Source organism: Neovison vison, chromosome 11, assembly GCF_020171115.1.
Source record: "Neovison vison isolate M4711 chromosome 11, ASM_NN_V1, whole genome shotgun sequence".
Taxonomy (NCBI): Eukaryota; Metazoa; Chordata; class Mammalia; order Carnivora; family Mustelidae; genus Neogale; species Neogale vison.
In genome coordinates this window covers 162,527,767-162,548,309 of record NC_058101.1, presented here as the reverse complement: position 1 = coordinate 162,548,309, position 20,543 = coordinate 162,527,767, and the positions used below count along the sequence as shown (strand labels likewise).

At 36.9% G+C, this 20,543-nt stretch overlaps 1 protein-coding gene across 1 annotated transcript in view; it reads left to right on the top strand.

Annotated features, from left to right (window-relative positions):
* Positions 1-9,137: 9,137 nt before the first annotated feature.
* The window catches only part of ADAM7 (ADAM metallopeptidase domain 7), a 101,187-nt gene continuing 89,781 nt past the window's right edge, over positions 9,138-20,543 (top strand). The window contains exons 1-3 of the mRNA XM_044225979.1: positions 9,138-9,189; positions 10,162-10,265; positions 14,783-14,859. Of these exons, the coding sequence (XP_044081914.1) occupies positions 9,138-9,189; positions 10,162-10,265; positions 14,783-14,859 (233 nt within the window). The remainder of the gene's footprint in view (positions 9,190-10,161; positions 10,266-14,782; positions 14,860-20,543) is intronic.

Genomic DNA, 20,543 nt, shown 5'->3' with positions numbered 1-20,543 from the left:
CTGTAACTAATGCACAAAGACATCAGACAAAAGCCTCAAAACCTTATCATTAACCATGCACTATAAATAATTGAGATTGCACAATTGGTATTTTAAAAATTGTTGATTCTATTTCCCACAATTTTGGCTATAACAAAGGCAAGTTCAATATAGTTCCTGTCACCCAATTTAAAATGTTCTTTTCAGGGCACCTGGGTGGCTCAGTGGGTTAAATTGTTCTTTTCAACTGTCACAGTGAATAAAGCTTGCAAATTCCATTTGATGTGCTGATGAGTGTTTGTTTGATTTAGTAATGAATCAAATACCCTGAGGACACTCATTAGTCTTCAGTTCTCTCTTGCAATTGCCCTGAAAGAGTGACAGAAATTCTACTGGTAAATGACCGTTTGGATTAACATTCTTTAAATTACATTCTAAATTTCTGGAAGCACATGAGGATGTAACCAGGCAATGACCATGCTGCAAATTATTTTATTTGCATTCAACAAATTTGTATTAAATGCAGTATCTATATGCAAGACACTACTAGGTTGGTGGTACCAGAGTAAGCAAAAACAAACAGAATCTTTGCTTCCTGGAGATTATAGACTGCAAGAGGAGACAGATAATCAAATAACTGAACTGGTAAGTATATGATAAACTAACACAAGTTTTCAGAAAAAAAAATGAAGTTTGACATAAAGTTATCCGAGCTAGGTCTTTATTTTGGAAGGAAGAGAAAGGATTTCCTGCATACAATGTCACTACTTTTAATAGATTGACATATTCAAGTTTTCTGTTTCTTCTTGTGTCAATATTGACTTTTTACATTCTTTCCAAAAATTGATGCGTTTAATGTAGTTTTCAAAATTATTGATGTACGGTTATTCATGATCTTCTTTTATGATATAAAAGATAACTATTATAGTGGCACCTGGGTGGCTCAGTGGGTTAAAGCCTCTGCCTTTGGCTCAGGTCACGATCTCAGGGTCCTGGGATCGAGTCCCACCTCAGGCTCTCTGCTCAGCAGGGAAACTGCCTCCTCCTCTTTCTCTCTGCCTGCCTCTCTGCCTGCTTGTGATCTGTCTGTCAAATAAATAAATAAAATCTTAAAGAAAAAAAGGTAACTATTCTATCCTTTATTATTCTATCAACTTGTTTTCTTTCATCTTTGTCAATTAAATTATTTTCAATTAAAAAAAAAAGAGAGAGAGAGAGTTTCAGAATGAAACTTGCTCTAGACTCTGGGGTTAGGGAAGGCTTTCCTGAGAGAATGACCCTTGAACTGAAAACTGAAGAATGAGGAATTTATGTGGCTACAAAGAGGAAAGGAGAAGACTCCAAGTGGAAAACCACATATGTCCTGAGACCCTTTGATGGGAGAAAATATGGCGTGTTGGGGCAAAGAAAGGAAGCCAAAGACCCTGAAGCTCAGGGAAAAAAGGAACATGAAATGTGGATGAAAATGGCTCAGAAAAGCAATAAAAACAAAAGTCGACACTTACATAGTTCTTAAAAAATCAGTACTTACCCAGCTTTTAATATGCAATAGGCACTGCTTTCAGATTACTTAGATAAATTACCTCCTTTAGTCCTCACTACAAATGCTATGAGTTTAGTCTCATTTTGGAAAATGAGAAAATTGAGGCACAGTGAGATAAGATATCACCCCAGGTCTGTAGGTAGAAATTTTAAGTGCTGAGAATTGAACCCAGTTGGTCTGGATTTGAATGTATACTTTCATTTACTCTACTATAACCTCATAATTAAAAGTTAAAATAATTATAGTTTAATTAGGTCTTACTCTTACCAGATATTGTCCAACTTCTTAAATTATTAATATATTCATTTAATAAAAATCATTTAGCATCCTATTATTCTAGACCCTGAAAATACGGTGGAGAATAGAACTGCCAAAAATCCTCATGCAGTGATGTGAGAAACACAGGCAGAAGAAAAATTATTAAATTTCCTTACCTACTGACAAGCCCTTAAAACAGGCAGAGTGACTCTCCTCTAGGGACTCAATTACCACCACCTTAAGGCTTTGCTAAGGGCAAAGGACAATCCTATCCTGACCAGCCCCCTCCCCTCAACCAGGATCCTGTAAGTCTACCTTAACAATTCCTTTGGAAACTTTATCTCTAAACCTCCAAGATAGTGTCGACAATCATTCCCAAGCATATGGCCCACTGATATACATCTACAGGGTCTCATGAGAAGGTTTTATTACTGGTAATGAATAACCTTTTCCCCAGATAATAGCTAGCCCCTCAAGATCCTAGAAACCTTGCTTCCAAAATTCCTTAGAGACTTATATCATCCCTAATCCCCTACCCAACTTACAAGTATATAATAAACCACTTCTCACATCCCCAGGGCAGCATCTCTTCTTGCCCATGTTTCCTGTCCCCATGCTTTAACAAACCACCATTTTTCACCAAAGATAAAGAATTCTTCCTTGGTCATTGGCTTCGGACCTCACCCCACCGAACCTCACCTATGTTCTAGAACTTCATCAAAGGATACATTTCAAGGAAGAGAGGCAGGCAGTTGAGATACAAATGCATATTTCACTTAGCATATTGCTAAATAAAATAAATCAATCAGAGAAGGACAATTATCATACGGTTTCACTTATATGTGGAATATAAAGAATAGTGCAGAGGACAATAGAGAAAGCAAGAAAAAAACGACTAGGAAGAAATCAGAGAGGGAGACAAACACGATGAGAGACTTTTGACTCCAGGAAGCAAACTAAGGGTTGCAGACAGGAAGATGGGTGGGGGATGGGATAACTGGGTGATGGGCATTAAGGAGGGCACGTGATGTGATGAACAGTGGATGTTCTACACAACTGATGTATCGTGAACTTTATATCAAAACCTAACAATGTGCTATATGTTGGCTAATTGAATTTATATAAAAAAGAAATAAAAATAAATAAGTAAATAAATGAATGAATGGATGAGTAAATCACGTTCCAGATGACATCGAATTCAAGGCAACAAATGACAACAGGGGTACCAGGATGGAAGTGAGTATGTCTACTTTGCCTAGAGTTTTTGGAGAAGACCTCAAAAACATGATAATATTTGAATAGGGACCTGAAGGCAGAGAGAAAGAGAGACACATGGCTGAAAGGAGAAGGAAGAAACAACAAGCAAAACAGAATATGCATGGCCTTTTCAATAAAGAGCAAGGACACATGGTGACAGGATCTGAGTGGGTGACAGGTGAGTAGGAAGTATGAAGTATGAAGCCAGAGAGCATCGAGCTGTAGCCATCACTGTTCTTCAGCTACTACTCTGGGATAGGAAGTTACTGGAAAGGTTTCAGCGAAGAATTACATAATGTGATGAGTATTAGTGAGATCATTCTGAATGATGTGTAGACAATACATGTGAGGGACCAAGAAAAAACCAGCAAGTTCAAGTAAGAGGCTATTTTAATAAACTAGGCTAGAGAGGATAACATGCTGGATCACCAAAGCAGCAGTAATGTGGTCAGAGGTGGTCAGATTCTTGATGTCTTCTGAAAACAGACAGCTGGATTTGTTGATGCATAAAATGCAAAGTGTGGGGGGGAAGCCTGGGTGGCTCAGTGGGTTAAAGCCTCTGCCTTGGGCTAAGGTCATGATCCCAGGGTCCTGGGATCGAGCTCCGCATCAGGCTCTTTGCTCAGTGGGGAGACTGCTTCCTCCTCTCTCTGCCTGCCTCCTCCTCTCTCTCTGCCTGCCTCTCTGTCTACTTTGATCTCTGTCTATCAAATAAATAAATAAAATCTTTTTAAAAAATGCAAAGTGGGGGAAAGAGAGGAATCAAAGATGACTCCTCAGTAACTGAAAAGAGGGAGCTATAATATCCTAGAATAAGAGACTGGAAATATCAGGTTTGAAGAGGAAGATCAGAAATCTATCTTTGTGATTGTGTTTGAGATGCCTATTAAATATTAAGGTGAAGATGCTGAAAGAGAGTTGTTTCTATGAGAATTCAAATCTCTATGAAATTCAAAGACATTTGGATTAGATAAAAAAAATTGGCAGCCATCATGTCACAGAGGATATTTAAAACCATGACATTAGGTGAGAACTACTTTTTTTTTAATTAACATATAATGTATTATTTGCCTTAGGGGTACAGGTCTGTGAATCATCAGGCTTACACATTTCATAGCACTCACCATAGCACATACCCTCCCCAATGTCCATAACCCAGCCACCCTATCCCTAGCCCCCCACCCCCCAGCAACCCTCAGTTTGTTTTGTGAGATTAAGGGTCTCTTAATGTTTGTTTCCCTCCCCATCCCATCTTGTTTCATATTTTTCCCTCCCTATCCCCTAGGACTCCCTGCCCTGCCTCTGAAATTCCTTATATCAGGGAGATCATATGATAATTGTCTTTCTCTGACTGACTTATTTCACTTATCATGATACCCTCTAGTTCCATTCACATTGTTGCAAATGGCAAGATTTTGTTTCTTTTGATGGCTGCACAGTATTCCATGGACAAACTATGGAAAGAACCTAGATATCCATCAACAGATGAATGGATAATCCACATCTTCTACCTCTTCATATAGAATATCTGTATTGATTAGGTCCCTAACCATCAGTACTGCCTCTTGTTCTTTTTATTGTGGAGAGTTTTTCTGCCTTGTCATTTTATCCAGGTAAGAATAGATAAATCAGAGAACAAAGTACTAAAAGGGTAGCAATGACCCCAGAAAAAATATACACTAACCAAATCAGAAGAGACCCAAAACCAGGGGGAGAAGAAAAGGGGGGGGAAGAAAAATTGTGTATATATATATATATATATATATATATATATATATCAGACTGGTGAATAAAACAGAGACACACACTTGATTTGGGGTGTATTTTGGTCTGTTAGAAGAAACTATCTACCAAAATTTTAAAGAAAGAAAAACATATATATATACACACACACAAAAATAAGGGTAAACATGATGAAGGGTTGGAATATGACTGTAAAGATGAAAATTTAAAAAGATTCTGAAAAAGGAATTGATAAGAAGTTGGTTGGAAAAAAAGGGAAAAAAGAGTAAGGAATGTGATCATGCTGGAGACTAGAACAAAGCTATGCACTAGATTTAGGGTACATTTTGATCTACTAGAAGAAATTGTATCCCAAAATTTTAAAGAAAAAATAACTTACATGTATGCAAGAAATAAAGTTAAATACATTGAAGGGATAAAATATGACTATAATAATGAAAATTTAAAAAGATTTTTTAAAAGGTATTGACAAGATAAAATAGTTAAAAAGCATTAAAATAGGAAAGAGAAAAATTTAAAAAATAGAATAAGAAAAAAATAAAATTAAGAATATTTAGCTTTGAAAGACTAAAAGATCATGGGGGAAAAGCCATGAATTCTATGTGTTGCTTGTCCCTAGCTCTGGAGTTCTGCAGTTCTCATTGATCAGTGAACTTGGTCTTGGGGGGATGTTCTAGCTGATCTTCTGGAGTAGGGGCCTGTTGCCTATTACTATGATTCTCAAATGTCTTTGCCCAAGGCAGAATTGCACCCCCCTTGCCAGGGGCCTAGCTAAGTAATCTGAGGGGTTTTGGTCTTGAAGCTTTTGTCTTGAGCTTTCTGTAGAGCTTTGGAGTTAGTGACTATCTACAGAGGCAAGTGCTAAGAGTTGAGTTCTGGGAATCTGGAATATTTAAACCCTGGAAACAGAATAAGGATCCAACAAAAGCAACTAAGAAGCAGCACTGAATAAACACAGAGTTGATCCATGGTATACTATGGACTAAACTCTTCAAAAGATAGATGTGATTGTGTCAAATGCTACTAAAAGTTTAAGTTAGTAGGAAATAAAAATTGACCACTGGATTTGGCAAGGTGCAGCTCATCAGCAGCATTGAGGGGAAGTGTTTTGTTGAGTGAAGGATAAGAAGTCTGATTGAGGCAGTTTCAAGAGCAAATGGGGAGAGAGGAACTGAAGATAAACTGTACACTCATCTCTCAAGAAGTGTGCTATAAAAAGAAGTCAAGAATGGGACAGTAGCTGGATGGAGGAGGCTGTGATGTAAAAGGAGAGGTACTTTTTTAAAAGGTGGACAAAAATGACAGCATGTTTGGGGCGCCTGGGTGGCTCAGTGGGTTGGGCCGCTGCATTCGGCTCGGGTCATGATCTCGGGGTCCTGGGATCCAGTCCCGCATTGGGCTCTCTGTTCAGTAGGGAGCCTGCTTCCTTCTCTCTCTCTGCTGCCTCTCTGCCTGCTTGTGATTTCTGTCTGTCGAATAAATAAATAAAATCTTAAATTAAAAAAAAAATGACAGCATGTTTGCAAATATACAATTCAGATGATGGAGTAATGAAAGAGAACAACTGCCAGAGTGATGACATTGGAGGGCGAAGAAGGAATGGAATCCAGTATATTAATGGTGGCTAGACCTTATAGGCATGAGGAGTCCACCCTAGAAACAGGGAAGAACTAGTGTACTGGCACACATCTTGGTAGTGTGGTAGATGTGATCATGGGAGAAGGTGAGATTTCTTTCTTCTGGTGATTTCTCTGTTTCTCAATAAAGTAGAAAGCATGGTGATCAGTTAAGAGTATATAAAGGCAGATTTGAGACTTGAGGAGAGAAAAGAGAATATGAAATAGTCAACTAAGAGAATTGATGAGTAAATGAACCATGTAATGTAAGATTGCCTTTCAGCACAGAGTAATTTAATACTCATACTATCCCTATGTAATACATGTTATCATGCCCAATGTCCATTTTATAGATGAGGAAACAGAAGTACAGAAATATTTGATACTTTGCCCAAAGTCACAGAGTTAAAAACCAGCAGGCAATTTATTTTTTGAGGTTTTAAAGCCAAGTGAATCTTAATCCTAACACCAACGACAAACTGTTGAAGCATTTTCAATAGGCACATGACATGATCAGGTTTGTACTTTGAAAAGATCAGACTTGTTGGAGTGTAGCCAAAGAAAGTTGATAGAACTTGGACTTAGCAGGATGGAGGCATAAAATCTGGAGAAAAGAGGTCAGCGTATTTTTTTAGAAGGTAATATAAACATAGTGATGGGTTGATTATGAGGGATATTGATACTGGGTTTCAGGCTTGCAATGTGGAATGGATATTGACATCATTAATAAAGACAGAGAACAAGTTTTGCAACTTCTTGAGTTTGCAGGGGCTTTGAGCCCTCCCAATGAGGATGTTGAGTAGAGAGGTGGCTGTAAAGGTCCATAACTCAGGTGGCTAGAAGTATAAATGTGAGGCATAGTAGAGAGATGATAATGAACCCATAACTGAAGATGAGATGGACTTGCAACGAGCATAGGTATAGGATAATATCTTGAGGAACTTCAAAATTTAAAGTTTGGATAAAAGAATATATGCCCACAAGTAGCCAGAGAGCTAGGAAGATGTTAGGAAGACTGTCAAGGGAGATAAATGGGATATTTCAAGGGGGAAGTTATGGTCAACAGTGCCAAATGTTGTTAAGAGAGCAAACAACATAAAGAAACAAAATATCAATTGGATGTAGAAATTGTGAAATTATTGGCAACATTAGTCAGTTATATCAGCAGAATAATGGAGGCAGATGCCAGAGTACAACGTGTCAGAATGAGCTGGAGGGGAGAAAATTGCCACAAGAAGTAAAGATGAACTTTGTGAAAAGTTTAACTGAGAAGACAATGAAAAATAAGGTGATAGCAAGGGCCTGTGGAAGTATTGAGGGTAGGATTTTGTTGAAAGGGTGACACTTGAATTTATTTAAATATCAAAAGAAAGCTTCTAGTTATCATAGTTGTTTTATTTTTTTTTTCAGTTTATGAGACTACTAGAGGGATAAACAATAATGTGAGGTAGGGGGGGAAGAGAGAATACCAAACACAGAGAAGGGATTATATTGGCAAAGGAAGAGCTCTTCTAAAATAAAAAGAGATTCCAGACATACAGATGGGATTTTACAGGTCCTTTTCACATTTGCGTATTAATGTTTTATTTTTTGTGTTGATTTGAAAGAGTTCTATTATAGGAATAGTTACCTATGCCTTTTATTATATATGTTGCATACATTTCTGGAGTTTGTCTTTTAATTTAAATTTATATGTGATTTATGGCATAAATATGTTTTCATAAATAAGTTTGGATGAAGGTGGCCAGAAGATGCAAACTTACAGTTTACAAGATAAAGATAAGATAAATACGTACTAGAATACTGTTTTTCTGAAAATAAATAAATTGGAAAAAAAAAGATAAATACGTACTAGGGATATAATGTAAAACATGATAAGTATAGTGAACATGGCTGTATGGTATATTTGAAAATTAGGAGAGTAGATCCTAAGAGTTCTCATCACAAAGAAGATCATTTTCTTTTTCTTTTTTTTTTTTTTTTTTTTTGTATCTGCAGGAGATGATGGATTTTTAACTAAACTTACTGTGATATGACTTAATGATATGAGTAAGTTAAGTCACCATGTCACTCACCCTAAACTTACACAGAGCATTATGTCAGTTAGAGCTCAATAAAACTTTGGGAGGAAATCAAGTTATTTTCCCTTGGTTCAGGACTCTGGGTTCTTTCATCAGGGTGGGTGTGGAGGGTGCAGATGGAATATGGATGACTATTGTGTGTTTTTATGGCTTTTGAAAGGCCATTATGTCTCTGCCCCACAGGGCGCAGGCTTTTATTTAGCTAGGCAAAAATAAGTTCTCAGTATTTCTATCTACTTTTTACCAAATTTTCTTTTATTGTTTCTACACATGGCATTCTTCACATGCACTTTCCTCAACCAAAGATTCTATAAACTTCTACAATATTTTTTCTAAGACATACATGAGTTTTTCACTTCTGAATTTTTAGTACACCTAGAATTATATTCGTATCAGGCACGAAGTAGGGATCTCTGCCTAACCACCTCCACCACAGTACATCAGTGATGCCTTTAATTAGTACACGATGTCCACCTCCAGGTTTTAGCCTCAAGCACCTCACAAATGATGCAACACAAGCAAGGAACACTTCCTCATGATGGATCAAAACTGCCTACCTATCTGTTGGGTTCTTTAACCCTGCTGTAGAAGCAAGGGCAGGAAGCCACACACATCTTCTCTCAAGCACCTGTATCCCTTCTCCCATCAGAATTGTACAGAATGTTTCACAGGAGTTTGCTTTTCATGATCACACTCATTTCTCAGATTAAAGGTAGGTCTTAATCTTTTTATCAGGGTTTTCTTACTAGGCTATGAGGTAATGTCTCTTTAGTCACAAAGTTTAAGTGATAAATGATTTTTAAAAAAAAATGTTAAAACTCATTGATGATTTTGCTGAGGACATAGCATAGGACTTGGACTAGTTATGGCTAAGATTGAGATTCTATGATTCTATGAAATACTTTAGCGGTCTTACTCTGATTTACGGAGAGAAGGAGGAAGGAGTGGGCATTTCTGAATATCTGCAGAGTAGAAACACTGCGCTAGCCATTTACCTCTGTGTACATGTGTACAAGCATAAGTTATTATCTCTATAGATAAAGCAACTGAGAATAATATCTATAGATCAGAGAGAATAGATATGGTATTTATGGACCTTCTGCTAATAAACTGGTAAAACTTTGACTCAAATAATAGCAGATTCTAAAATCATGTGGTCTTTTTTCTATATCATTCTCCAGTGAGGTAGTCAGGTGGCCCAGATGACCACCACTTGTGAAAACTACTTAGCACTGATTCAAGAGTACCTAAATTCTAATAACAAGGGAGAGACTTGCATTTAGCTAGGAGAATTAAGATTTCAAATACAAATGTACCTGGGAGATAAAATGGGTAATTTCCACTGAAATAATCCCTTCCAGTGAAGGCTTTGACAGGTGGCAGAATCCAGAGGCAGGCATGAGGAGATTAAGCTGAAGGTGGTAACCGCAGAACAAAGTCAAAGATGGAAGACGCTTTAAGACCTAATTTTTTTGGCTTGTTCTCCAATTTTGCTTACATTTTCCTAATTTGGAAATATCAGTCTCACTTTCCTTACCTGTTACGTAGGGTTGCTCCTTCATAGAGATGTTGTACATGGCTGCTAATTGGGAGCAAGTCAACTCTATGAGAATAATTTTTATCCAGTTACTGTGTGTGAATGTTAATGCCAGATGTATTTTCCCCCTTAAATGTTTCCTTGTAGAAAAGGCAATCCTTGGAGTAGAAGGTCAAGAAGTGGTCTATCCTAAGAGGCTTCCCCTGAGGCAGAAGCGAGATGTTTGGCACATCCATGATTATGACATACAGGTACACACTTTGATTTAATAAAGTTGATTTATTACTTTCACAGGATAGGCAGAAAGCAACATCTGGCTCCAATCAGAAGCAAACAAGAGAGGAGTATCGAATTTTCTGAGAACTCTCACTCTTTACAGCATGCGCTTGGGTTGGTCAGGGGGCAGGTTGGGGAGGCAGCAAACTTTTGATGGATTAGGAAACAAGATGGAGTAAAATTTGGATTTTAGAGAGTTCCATATAAAATTTTCCAGTTTATGTGAGGATTTCCACTAACAGCTTTCTGGGCTGATTTAAGGCAACCTTATTTGTTCCTAGCTGGCACCTATGGAATATAATCTCTGAGTGTTTTTCTTTCCCAGTGATGTAATATGCAGGTTTACTTGCCTTACAGATTCAGCAGCAAAGTTGGGCAACTTTCATGGGAACACATCTGGCCTGTCACTTAGCAGAGTGTTTATTCAGGTGTTAAAATGCAAATATTTATAATTTTATTTTCAAAAGAAACAAATGTTTATGCAGACAACATGTAATACATATAACGAGAAACAAGCTTCAAAGTAAGGTCATTCTCAATCCCACTACTATAGAAGACATTCAAGGACTGTTCTTAGATATTTATTACCAGGCACTTGCTTTGTGGGCCTGAGCTTTCTAACTTCATCCATGGAGAATACCGACTGCCTCTTTGCCCCAATACTCTTTGAGAGGGCAAACTTTTCCGAATGCAACTACTTTTCTTTCCTTCACCACCAGAAGAGACAAGCCTCCCAGGTTCTCATTTGTTAGGTTCCTCAGTCACAGCAAGATGCATTTCAGCTTTCCAAATGTTCCCACTGAGATGTCTTTCCCATAGTTTAACATAATGAAAACGCAACTCTTCATCTGCTGCCATTTGGAGATAATGTCTATTTTCTGTAGTAATCTCCCTGCAAAAAATGTTTTCTCTTGATCTCCAATTCCTTTATCCTTAACTACTTCTTAAGCCTTGTATTCATATAATATTGCATGTTAACTATACTTCAATTAAAAAAAATAAACTTTCATTGGTTGAAGTTTGGTACTTATTGAAGAGGACCAAACCAGCCCTCTGTCACCATTGTGCAAATCAAGACATCAATCTCATTATGAATATACAAAAGGATACTGGTCTGGGGCAGGAAATATACAAGATGTCTTTGGAGTATCTTTTATACCAGAAAGTAAGGAAGTTCTCAAGCAAACAAACAAACAACCCAAACTTGCATTGATGGGAGGATGTCAAAAGAACATAGGAATGAAGGAGCTACCAATAGCCAAAGAAGGATAAATTTGAGGACAAAATTATTAATGTAGTTTTGGGCTATAATAAAATATAAGTTAATACCTATGAAGTCATAGTGGTATAAATAAATAATTGAATAAATAAATGGGAAAGAATAGACAAATCCTCCACACACAAGACTTAAAAAATTTATGTAGACAGTCTCCTTCCTAGGAGATGAAGAATAACTCCCCACCCTTTAAGCATGGCCTGTGAGTAGACCCTTCCAAAGATTAGAATACGGAAGAGGGAACCAGTAAAATGGAGAAGAGTGTAAACTTACAGTGGAGAAAGGCTGACATGTTACCTCAGCCAGGTGATCAAGGTAACCAGTAATCATATTCAGTAATAAGTCATATTGATAGTATGTACTCTTAATATGATGTGTGAAAATGGCACCTTATTTTGTTGTTTTCTCTCAAATCCCTGTAATTCCAGGCTGGGAATGAGAAACATATTGGGGGGAAAAAAAAAAAAAACCTTAGTTAAGGAGCAATCTATAAAATACTTGATCAGTACTCCTCAAAACTCTCAAGGTTGTCAAAAAATAAGGAAAGTCAGAGAAGCTGCCAAGACAAGACAGGAGGCATGACAACTGAATGTAATGTGTGTCCTGGACGGGATCCTAAGACAGTGAAAGGACATTAGACAAAAACAAAGAAAATCTGGATAAGTGTATAATTTAATTGGTAATGTCCGTCTTGAATCATGAGTTGTGACAAGTACACTATAGTAATGTATAATGTTAACAATATGGAACCCTGAGTTGTGGAATACATGGGAATGCTCTGTATTATCTTTCCAACTTTTCTTTAACTCTAAAATGATTCTAAATAAAAACAATTTTAAAATTAAATAAAATTCTAAAATAAAACACAAAGTTAAAAATTCTGTTTATATACAAATTATATTAATGACAAGATTAACAAGAATGTCACATTTGACAATATTAACAACTGCGTCTGAATATTAACAAATAGGAAACCCATAATCACACATTCAAATTTTACAAGGTCCCATTATACCACTGTTATTCACACACAACAGCAAGTATAGTTCATCATGTTGTAAACAGGAGTCAACCCTTTTTATCTAAGTAAGCACCTAGGTTCTTGCCTTCCCACTGTAATTTATGTGTTTATAATGAAGTCCCAATTTTATGTTAAACTTTCAGTCCAAAAAATGCCCAAATCAATGCACAACTCACATTCAACAAACACACAAATACCCTCTCCCTTTCTCAAAGTTGTCTCCCTTCAGAAGACCCTCCTTTCAATAGCATAGTTTAAACAAACCAGAAGACTAGGCAATTTATTACTGTTACTATTATTATTCTTGGAGGAGGGAAGAGAATGATGGGGGCAGAGAGGGAGAGAGAGAATGCCAAGCAGGCTCCATGTCTGATGCAGAGCCACACATGGGACTCAGTCTCACAAGTTGAGATCATGACCTAAGCAAAGTCAACAGTGGGACACTGAACCAACTGAACCTCTCAGGCACCACCTAAGGGAAGTCCTCTCTTTTGTCTCCCCAATCAAAAAAAAAAAATCATTAAATTTTGTGAATTCTAAAATGTAAATATCCTTTGAAATTTTCTACTCTCCCCTTTCCCTGCTTCCACTCCCTTGCCCAAGTGACTTATATCCTATCAACAGTCTTTAAATGTTTTTCCTGCCTGCAGTTGTGATTTTTGCTGATACATTATCTGTAATAGGTAAGCCATCAAAAATACTGTACCTACTTCTGTATTTTTTGCCTAAACCTTTTTCTTCTCTTTGCTCTTAGGATGAAGTCCAAATCTTCTTTAGTGACTAACTGGTCTGTACATGATTTGGCTCCTTCCTACCTTTTCATTTTTCATATTTATTCAATTTACACTTAATTCTCCAGCCTCCTTGAATTTTTCTGAGCTTCTCAATATGTCAAGCTCCTTCCTACCTCAGGACCTTTGCTTGCTGTGTTCTTTGCCTCCTATTCCTTCCTACCATAGTCATTGCATTTCTCCTATTATGATGTTTATTTTTTAAAAGATTTTATTTTTTTTATTCTTGAGAGACAGAGAGAGAGAGAGAGAGGCAGAGGGAGAAGCAGGCTCCCCACTTAGCAGGGAGCATGATGCGGGACTCAATTCCAAGACCCCAGGATCATGACCTGAGCTGAAAGCAGACACTTAACTATCTGAGCCACCCAGGAGCCCCTATTATGATGTTTGTAATCTTCAATTATGTTTTTTTTATTTTCTTCTTTGCCAATCTGTGGTTTTCATAAGGGCAGTGATCTCTATCTTGTGCAAAATTGTATTTTCTCTATTATCACTGTGCCTGAAATAACAGCTATTGAATACATGGGTGAACAATATACTGAAGAAATGTTGCTAGATAAATAACTAGTAACTATGAATACTTAAATTATAAATAATTCATAATCAGAAGGTAATAAAAGATAACAAAAGAAAATATTTAAAGGATATAAGTTAGGAATTCATATACAAATATGTAAACAACAAAATAAACCAAACAGAAGAAAAATATCACTTCTGATGGTCATTAAAGAAAAGTTTGTAACAATAAGTTATCATTTCATTAATGTTAATATCTAAGGCAAGAAAATAAGAACCACTATAAATTTCTAGTGAAATTCTAATTTTGTGCTTCCCTTCTTTGGGTTATCTTGCAGCATTTATCAAATATTTTTTCCATGTTGCCAACCAAGAAATGATGTCTAACTATAGCAAATACACCAATTGAAATTTCTGATCTGGATATTGGTCAAATAAATTCACATTGTGATTTTCAGCCACAAAATACATACTACAAAGGAACTTTTATTGGAATAAGAAAATGGCCATGGTCATAATTTACTTCTGTGTGAGAAAGTAGACTATAAAATGGTACACCACAAACTGTGTGGGCAGGGGTGGAATGGCAAGGACATATGACTTGTTATCTCTGGACAAGGAGAGAATATATATATTTTAATTTCTTTTTGTAACTAGAAAAAATTCCCATCAAAAATTTTAATTAAAAAATAGCTTGCAAGCAAAATCCTCCATATATTACCCTCATAAATTCAGCCTAACCCATATTTATCATTTTGCCTAGCCAGACCACTGGACTGCTGGGTAGACTGATAAAGTCTAATTTCCCCCTGCACCCACTCCACTCTCCACCCCAATACACACTAAATGAGCACACATTTAAGTCACATGATGGATACTGTTTTGCAGGAAACAGATGAAGAAGAATTGTTGTATGAACTAAAGCTAACTAGAAAAACCTTAATACTTCACCTTTTAAGATCAAGGTAAGTTTATTATAATTCAACATCATATATTTATTGGTCTGTAATATTCCAGTTTTTGTAAAAATTGTCAATGAAATGAATTCATCATGTTATTGTTACCTATATATAGCTGAATTCCTACTTGTCTATACAATGGAATATTATGCAGCCATCAGAAATAAAATCTTGCATTTGCAATGACATGGATGGAACTAGAGGGTATTGCACTAAGTGAAATAAGTCAACCAGAGAAGGACAATTATCATATGATTTCACTAATATGTGGAATTTGAGAAACAAGGCAGAGAATCAAAGGGGAAGGGGGAGAAAATGAAACAAGATGAAATCAGAGAGGGAGACAAACCATAAGAGACTCTTAATCTCAGTAAACAAACTGAGGGTTGCTTAAGTGAAGGAAGGTGGGAGGGATGTGGTGGCTGGGTGCTGAACACTAGGGAGGGTATGTGCTATGGTGAGCACTATGAATAGTGTAAGACTGATGAATCACAGACCTGTAATCCTGAAACAAATAATACATTATATGCTTTCTTAATTTTTTAATTTTTATTAACATATAATATATTACTAGCCCCAGGGGTACAGGTCTGTGAATTGCCAGGTTTACACACTTCACAGCACTCACCATAGCACATACCCTCCCCAATGTCCATAACCCCACCACCCTCTTCCTACCCTCCTCCCTCAGCAACCCTCAGTTTGTTCTGTGAGATAAGAGTCTCTTATGGTTTCCTAGAATTGTTTGTATTATTTTGGTGTTTGTTGTGATCTCTTCTCTTTCATTAATGAGTTTATTTATTTTGTTTTTTTCTTTTTCTTTTTGATAAGTCTGGCCAGGGGGTTATCAATATTATCAGTTCTTTCAAAGAACCAGCTCCTAGTTTCTTTGATTTGTTCTATTGGTTTTTGTTTGTTCATTTTGTTTTTGGTTTTGGTTTTGGTTTTTTGTTTCTATTTCATTGATTTCTGCTCTGATTTTTATTATTTCTCTTCTCCTGCTGGGTTTAGGCTTTCTTTGGGTATAGGCTTTCTTTGTTGTTCTTTCTCCAGCTCCTTTAGGTGTTGGGTTAGGTTGTGTATTTGAGACCTTTCTTGTTTCTTGAGAATAGCTTGTATAGCTTTATATTTTCCTCTCAGGATTGCCTTTGCTGTGTCCCACAGATTTTGAACCATTTTTGGTTCAAAAAAATCAAAAAAATGATTTTTGAATCATTTGTTTCCATGGATTTTTAAGATTCTTCTTTAATTTCCTGGTTGACCCATTCATTCTTTAGAAGGATGCTCTTTAGTCTCCATGTATTTGGGTTCTTTCCAAATATCCTCTTGTGATTGAGTTCTAGCTTCAGAGCATTGTTGTCTTAAAATATGCAGGGAATCATCCCAGTCTTTTGATACTGGCTGAGACCTGATTTATGACCCAGGATGTGATCTATTCTGGAGAATGTTCCATGTGCATTAGAGAAGAATGTGTATTCTGTTGCTTTGGGATGGAATGTTCTGAATATATCTGTGATGTCCATCTGGTCCAGTCTGTCATTTAGGACCTTTATTTCCTTGTTGATCTTTTGCTTGTATGATCTGTCCATTTCAGTGTTAAAGTCCCCTACTATTATTGTCGATGTGTTTCTTTGATTTTGTCATTAATTGGTTTATATAGTTGGCTGCTCCCATGTTAGGTGCATAGATATTTAAAATTGTTAGATTTTCTTGTTGGAAAGACCCTTTGGGTATGATATAGTGTTCTTCCTCATCTCTTATTATAGTCTTTGGCTTGAAATCTAATTGATCTGATATAAAGATTGCCATCCCAGCTTTCTTTTGATGTCCATTAGCATGGTAAATTGTTTTCCACCCCCTCACTTTAAATCTGGAGGTGTCTTTGGATCTAAAATGAATTTTTTGCAGACAGCATATTAATGGGTTCTGTTTTTTTATCTATTCTGATACTCCGTGTCTTTTGATTGGGGCATTTAGCCCATTTACATTCAAGGTAACTGTTGAGAGATATGAATTTAGTGCCATTGTATTGCCTGTAAGGTAACTACTACTATATATTGTCTCTGTTCCTTTCTGATCTACTACTTTTAGGATCTCTGCTTGGAGGACCACTTTCAATATTTCCGGTAGAGCTGGTTTGGTGTTTACAAATTCTTTTAGTTTTTGTTTGTCCTGAAAGCTTTTTATCTCTCCTTCTATTTTCAATGATAGCCTAGCTGGATATAGTATTTTTGGCTGCATGTTTTTCTCATTTAGTGCTCTGAATATATCATGCCTGTTCTTTCTGTCCTGCCAGGTCTCTGTGGATAAGTCTGCTGCCAATATAATATTTTTACCATTGTATGTTACAGACTTCTTGTCCCGGGCTGCTTTCGGGATTTTCTCTTTGTCACTAAGACTTGTAAATTTTACTGTTAGATGACGGGGTGTGGACCTATTGTTGATTTTGAGGGGGTTCTCTGCACCTCCTGGATTTTGATGCTTGTTCCCTTTGACATATTAGGGAAATTCTCTACAATAATTTGCTCCAATCCCAATTATTCTAATGTTGTTTCATCTTACGGTATCACTTATCTCTTGAATTCTTCCCTCATAGTCCAGTAGTTGTCTCTCTTTTGCTCAGCTTCTTTATTCTCTGTCATTTTGTCTTCTATATCACTAATTCTCTCTTCTGCCTCATTTATCCTAGAAGAGTCTCCATTTTTATTGCACCTCATTAATAGCTTTTTTTATTTCAACTTGGTTAGATTTTAGTTCTTTTATTTCTCGAGAAAGGGCTTTTATTTCTCCAGACAGGGTTTCTCTGATATCTTCCATGCCTTTTTTGAGCCTGGCAGTGCCTTGAGAATCATCATTCTGAACTCTAGATCTGACGTTTTACCAATGTCTGTATTGATTATGTCCCTAGCCTTCAGTACTGTCTCTTGTTCTTTTTTCTGTGGTGAGTTTTTCCACCTTGTCATTTTATCCAGACAGGAATATATGAAGGAGTGAATAAAATACTAAAAGGGTGGCAAAGACCCCAGGAGAATGTGCTTTAACCAAATCAGAAGAGACCCAAAGAGAGGGTGTAAAGAGAAGTTCCAAAAAAAAAAAAAAAAGAAAGAAAGAAAAGAAAAAAATATATATATATTAGACTGGTGAATAGAAAAGGTCACCCACTTAATTTTGGAAGTATTTTGGTCTGTTAGAAGAAACTACCTCCCAAAATTTTAAAGAATGAAAAACATATGTAAGGGTAAACATAATGAAGGGATGGAATATGACTATAAAGATGAAATTTTTTTTTCAATTTCTAAAAAAAGCATTGATAAGGTAAGTTGGTTGGGAGAATAAAGAAAAAGTGGAGAGAATTTGCTCAGGCTGGAGACTAGAACAAAGTCCTGTGCTAGATTTAGGGTATATTTTGGTGTATTAGAAGTTGTATCCCTAATTTTTTTAGAAGAAAAAACCCTATGTGTATACAAAAAATAAAGTTAGATACAATGGAGGATAAAATATGACTATAATAATGAAGGTTCAAAAAAGATTTTTTAAAATGAAAGGTAATGTTAAGATAAACTAGTTAAAAATGTTAACAGAAAAAGGTAAAAGTTAAAAAAAATTAGCAGAAGAAAAAAATAAAATTAAAAATAGTTAATTAACTTTGCAAGACTAAAGAATAATGGGGAGAAAGCCATGAATTCCATGCTTTGCTTTCTCCTCCTCTGGAATTCCGGTGTTCTCCCTGGTGGGTGAAATTGGTCTTGGCTGGATTTCTTGTTGATCTTCAGCAGTAGTGGCCCGTTGTAGTGATTCTCAAGTGTCTTTGCCTGAGGCGTGATTGCACCATCCTTACCAGGGGTCACGCTAAGTAACCTGTTCAGGTTCGCTTTCGGGAGCTTTTGTTCCCTGAACACTTTCTGTAGAGTTCTGGAGGATGGGAATGAAAATGGTGGCCTCCCAATCTCTGGCCTGGAGGAGCTGAGAGCTCAGGGCCCCACTCCTCCGTGCACCCTAGGAGAAAAGTGCTTAATCACTTCCATCTCCCTGGTCTCTGACTGTGCTCCAAGCTCACCCAGCCTGTGACCAAGCATCTCGGTCTCTGGCATGCAGCCCCGCCTGGAGTCTCCAAATCCTTTAGATCACTGTGCTCTTCCAGGGGGGTCTCCCTGGATCTTGTGGGGTCCCTGCTCCCAGAGCAGTGGCCTGTGCCACGGATCACAACTTAAGGTAACCCTGAGTTGAGAGCTCACTCCTTGGCTCTGTTTCTGTAGTCAGCTTCACTGCTCTAATATCTGTGAGCTCTGCGACACTCAGACACCCCCGATCCTTCTGTGACCCTGTGGGACCTGAGGCCATTCTATCCCTACATGGGGTTCACCCTGGCTTAGCCTCTGGAACAATGTTCTTCAGTGGAGCAGACTTTTAAAAGTTCTGATTTTGTGCACCATTGTTCTTCTGCTTGCCAGCAGCTGGCCCCTCCTGCTGTGGTCTATCTTTGCATTGCTTTGGATTTACTTCTCCACTGGTCCTACCTTTCAGAAAGTGATCAGTTTTCTGTTTCTAGAATTGCTGCTCTTCTCTTCAATCTCCTGTTGGATTTGTAGGTGTTCAGAATGGTTTGATAAGCTATCTAGCTGACCTCCAGCTACCTGATGTCGTCTCAGCCTGCTACTTCTCTGCCATCTTGACTCCTCCCTCCAATATATTATATGTTAATAATGAAAATTTTTAAAAATTACATATCATTATCTTAACAAAAATTATAGACACTACCCTTCAGTCCTGAGTTACCCTCTGCTTGGGGTACTTAGAGCCCTTGAGCTTCATGTACTGACTCTAAGAAGAAAGTTAATATGTTACTTCTTTGTGAGTCAGTAGAACAAAGGAAATATGGCTTTTAGAGTGACTGCTAAGTTGTTTAAAATAGATATCAAACCAAGCTCTGTTGGAGAATAAACTAAAAATGAGGAAGAATTTACCTCATCAAGCTACCTTGTGTCAGCTGGGTAATTCTAATGGCTTTAATTTCTTCAATAGCTTTCTCCACAAACTCTGTTTTGTTTTTGCTGAATTTCCATTGCTTTTCTTTGGGCCATTCCTACACACAATAGTCCTGCATCCCAGCCCTGAACATTAAAATTGAGAAGAATTGTCGAATGCTAAAAAAAGTGGAAGAATATTGAAGAATTGAGACTCTGGCCTATTAGCTAAAAACAGCAACCAAAAAATATAAAACAAAGAATGAAACATCCTTTCTTCTACTCTGGAGTTGCCTGGTGGCAAGGGTGCAGAAATACAATTAATATAATAACATAATTATTAGATTATAGATAATAGATGATTATTATTATTATATTGTTAAATGTTAGATACTAGATAATTATTATTACCTATTAATAGATAATAGATCATTAGGTAATTTATTCAGACTGCATACATTCTCAGGATGGAATAAGGCTAACATCTATTGAATAATTTCTATGTGCCTTTCCTCAAAGTTCTCTCTCAATTCCCACATTACCTACACAAAGCGGATGTTGTTTTACTTCTGTTTTACTTAGGAAGAATCATAGGTTCACTGAAGTAAAAACTGTCAGGATCACAATGGTGCTGATTCCCTATAACTCAGATCTACCTGCTCTTGAAATTACCCCATGATGCTTATGCCTCAAGTAACCAATCTTATTATATTAGCTGTTGTTTAA